At 70.2% G+C, this 2541-nt stretch overlaps 1 protein-coding gene across 1 annotated transcript in view; it reads right to left on the reverse strand.

Moving 5' to 3' along the window:
• MNEG_8747 (ATP-dependent DNA helicase RecG) overlaps positions 1-2359 on the reverse strand; it is a gene marked incomplete at both ends in the record, with an annotated part of 9926 nt that extends 7567 nt beyond the window's left edge. Inside the window, 4 exons of the mRNA XM_014042781.1 lie at positions 89-263; positions 624-794; positions 1128-1815; positions 2196-2359. Coding sequence (XP_013898235.1) covers positions 89-263; positions 624-794; positions 1128-1815; positions 2196-2359 — 1198 coding nt within the window. The remainder of the gene's footprint in view (positions 1-88; positions 264-623; positions 795-1127; positions 1816-2195) is intronic.
• Positions 2360-2541: the final 182 nt, after the last annotated feature.

The following is a 2541-nucleotide window of genomic DNA, read 5'->3' on the forward strand; positions in this document are numbered from 1 at the left end:
ACACACACACACACACACACACACATGCACAGGAACACCGACACGAACATAAACGGTTGCCGCGAGGCCCAGCAATCCAGGCGCTCACCGGTCTGGCCGCGCTGCAGCCGGCAGCGCAGCTGCACCGGCAGCCCCAGGGTGCGGGCGATGCCGAGGCTGTCGCGCTCCGCCTGGATGCGGGGCAGGATCCACCTGGGGCGGCCCGGGATGTACCGCATCACATTTACCGTGTGGGGGGGCTCGCCGGGCTCAATGGAGGGCACCTGTTGATGACGAGTGATGAGTGCGAGGACGCCGCTTGATCATGAGTGTAGTGTTGATGCTGTCGACAGCCGCGCGGAGGAAGGCCTTAGCCGGGTGATGAGCTGGCCCGGATGCTTGGGCAGTGGCTTGCGGCAAGCTGCACCCCTGGTGCTTGCGATCCCTGGTATTTGCCATTTTGGCACCCCAGCAGGCCTGGAGTGGGGCTCATGTGTCCACCAGGCATCAGACACACATGAGGCATCAGAGGCCACAGAGGCACCAGAGGCGGCAAGCCGCGTCTCACGGCAGCCGAGCCCTGGCATGCAAGGAAGGACGTCGTCTGCTGCCGTGGCCCCGCGCGCCCCGCCCAGCTCGCCCACCTCCAGCGACGCATTGAACCAGCAGCCGTGCTTGCGCAGCGTGTGCTTCACCTTGCCCAGCGCCACCACCCTCCCCGTCACCGCCACCAGCTGCGAGCCGGCCGCGTCCAGCGCGGACAGGTCGATGGAGGGCGCGTACTCCCGCACCTCGCGCGGCACGTACAGCAGCACCTGGGAGGGTGGGGTCGTAAGGAGGCGGGGGGGACCGAGGGAGCTGGGTGGATGTGCAAGGAGAGAGGGCCACCCCTGCATCCAAGGGAGATCTATTGACACCTGAGCTGATGGCACGAATCTGTTGATGCAGCCAAAAGTCCGCGCATCAGAGGGCGGCGCGGGCACTAGTGACGACGCAATGTGCGCACGGCCGCCAGCCCCTGCCTTCGCCGGCGCTGCGCGGCCCACGGGCGCGCGGACACAGCCGAACATCATCGACCTCTTTGGCCCCCTGCAAGACCAACGCGGCAAGAACCACACTATTTTCAAGCCCCGCGCCCCTCCGCGGACCCAGCTCGCCTGCAGCAGCGTCCCCAGCTCCGCCGACGCCAGGGACTCCAGCTGCTGCTCCGTGAACGCGCCGCCGCCGCCGCCCCCGCGCGCCCCCACGTCCTCGACGAGCCGCGTGAACGGCAGCCACGCGTCCGCAAGCGCCGCCGCGTCGAAGGACGTGTCGACCGCAGCCGACGACAGCGCCTCAAGGCCCCTGGCAACCGCCGCCTCGACCGCCGCGGGCGGGACGCCGAGCGCCCAGGGCCGCGGCGAGCCGGGGCCGGGGCCGGCGGCAGCGTTGCTGTCGGGCCCCGCCGATAATGACTCAGCGTCTGAAGACCACGCGGCTGCGGCGGCCGCGGCGGCGTCCTCGTCGTCAGACCGGCCGTCGGTTGATGAGGGGCCAGGCCCTGCCGAAAATGTGGTGGCGGTGGTGGCCGCCGGCGCTGAGGCGGGCAGGGAGGCGGGGCCGGGCGCGGGGCAGAGAGCGGCGGCGCCGCCTGCTGGCCGGGCTGCGGGCTTGCGGCTGCGGCGGATCGGGGCTGGGGCCTGCGTGCAGGCCGTGGCAGGCGCCGGCATGGGCGCCCCGGGTGCCGCGGCAGTGCGGGCCTCTCCAACGGCCGTTGGCTCGAGCGCCTCCGCTGCTAGGGGCGCGGCGGCGGCCTGGCGGCCCTGCCCCTTCTGCGCCTGAGTCTTGTCGTCGCCCCTAAAAGTGGACGTGGTGGGGTTCGGCTTGGGTGCTGGCGTGCGAGCCCGCCGACACAGGAGAGCGCAGAGCGAGCGCGTTGCTGGTCGGCGGCCACGGCCTCAGCTGCGGCGGGCCCCATGCCGCCAGGGTGCGGGCACCGCCGCGGCGCAGGCCTGGACGACTGCTGGTGAGCCTCCCATAGGGCCCTGACAGCAGCGCACAGCCCCGTCCTCCCCAACCGCCCTTCTACATGCACGCCACCCCCATTGCACACACAAACACCCACATGCGCGCGCTCACACGCACACGCACACGCACACGCACACACACCACACCATACCACACCACACCACACCAGACACGCACGCACGCACGCAATCACGCTGCACCCCGCTCACTTCGGGAGGGATGACAACTCCCCGGCAAAGCGCGCCTCGGTTCTCATCAGAGCCTGCAGCACACCCTCTCGCTTGGCATCGCCGCCGCGGCCGCCGCCGCCCACCGAAGGCCACATGCCAGCCAGCTGGTCAAACACGTCGATGTTGACCTTCACGTCAGCCATGGCCCTGGCGAATGTATCGGTTGCGGCGGTCGCGGCGGTTCTGAACGTCGGGATCTTGCGAGTCAAGGCCCAAGGTGGGGTGGCGGCTGGCCTGCCTCCGCATCAGACAGGCTATGAAGAGGGCACGCGCCAGCGCCAATTAGTTGTTTGGGGGGGGGGGGTGCCCGCGCACACCTGTGCGC

This window comes from Monoraphidium neglectum (assembly GCF_000611645.1).
Source record: "Monoraphidium neglectum strain SAG 48.87 unplaced genomic scaffold scaffold01698, whole genome shotgun sequence".
Taxonomy (NCBI): Eukaryota; Viridiplantae; Chlorophyta; class Chlorophyceae; order Sphaeropleales; family Selenastraceae; genus Monoraphidium; species Monoraphidium neglectum.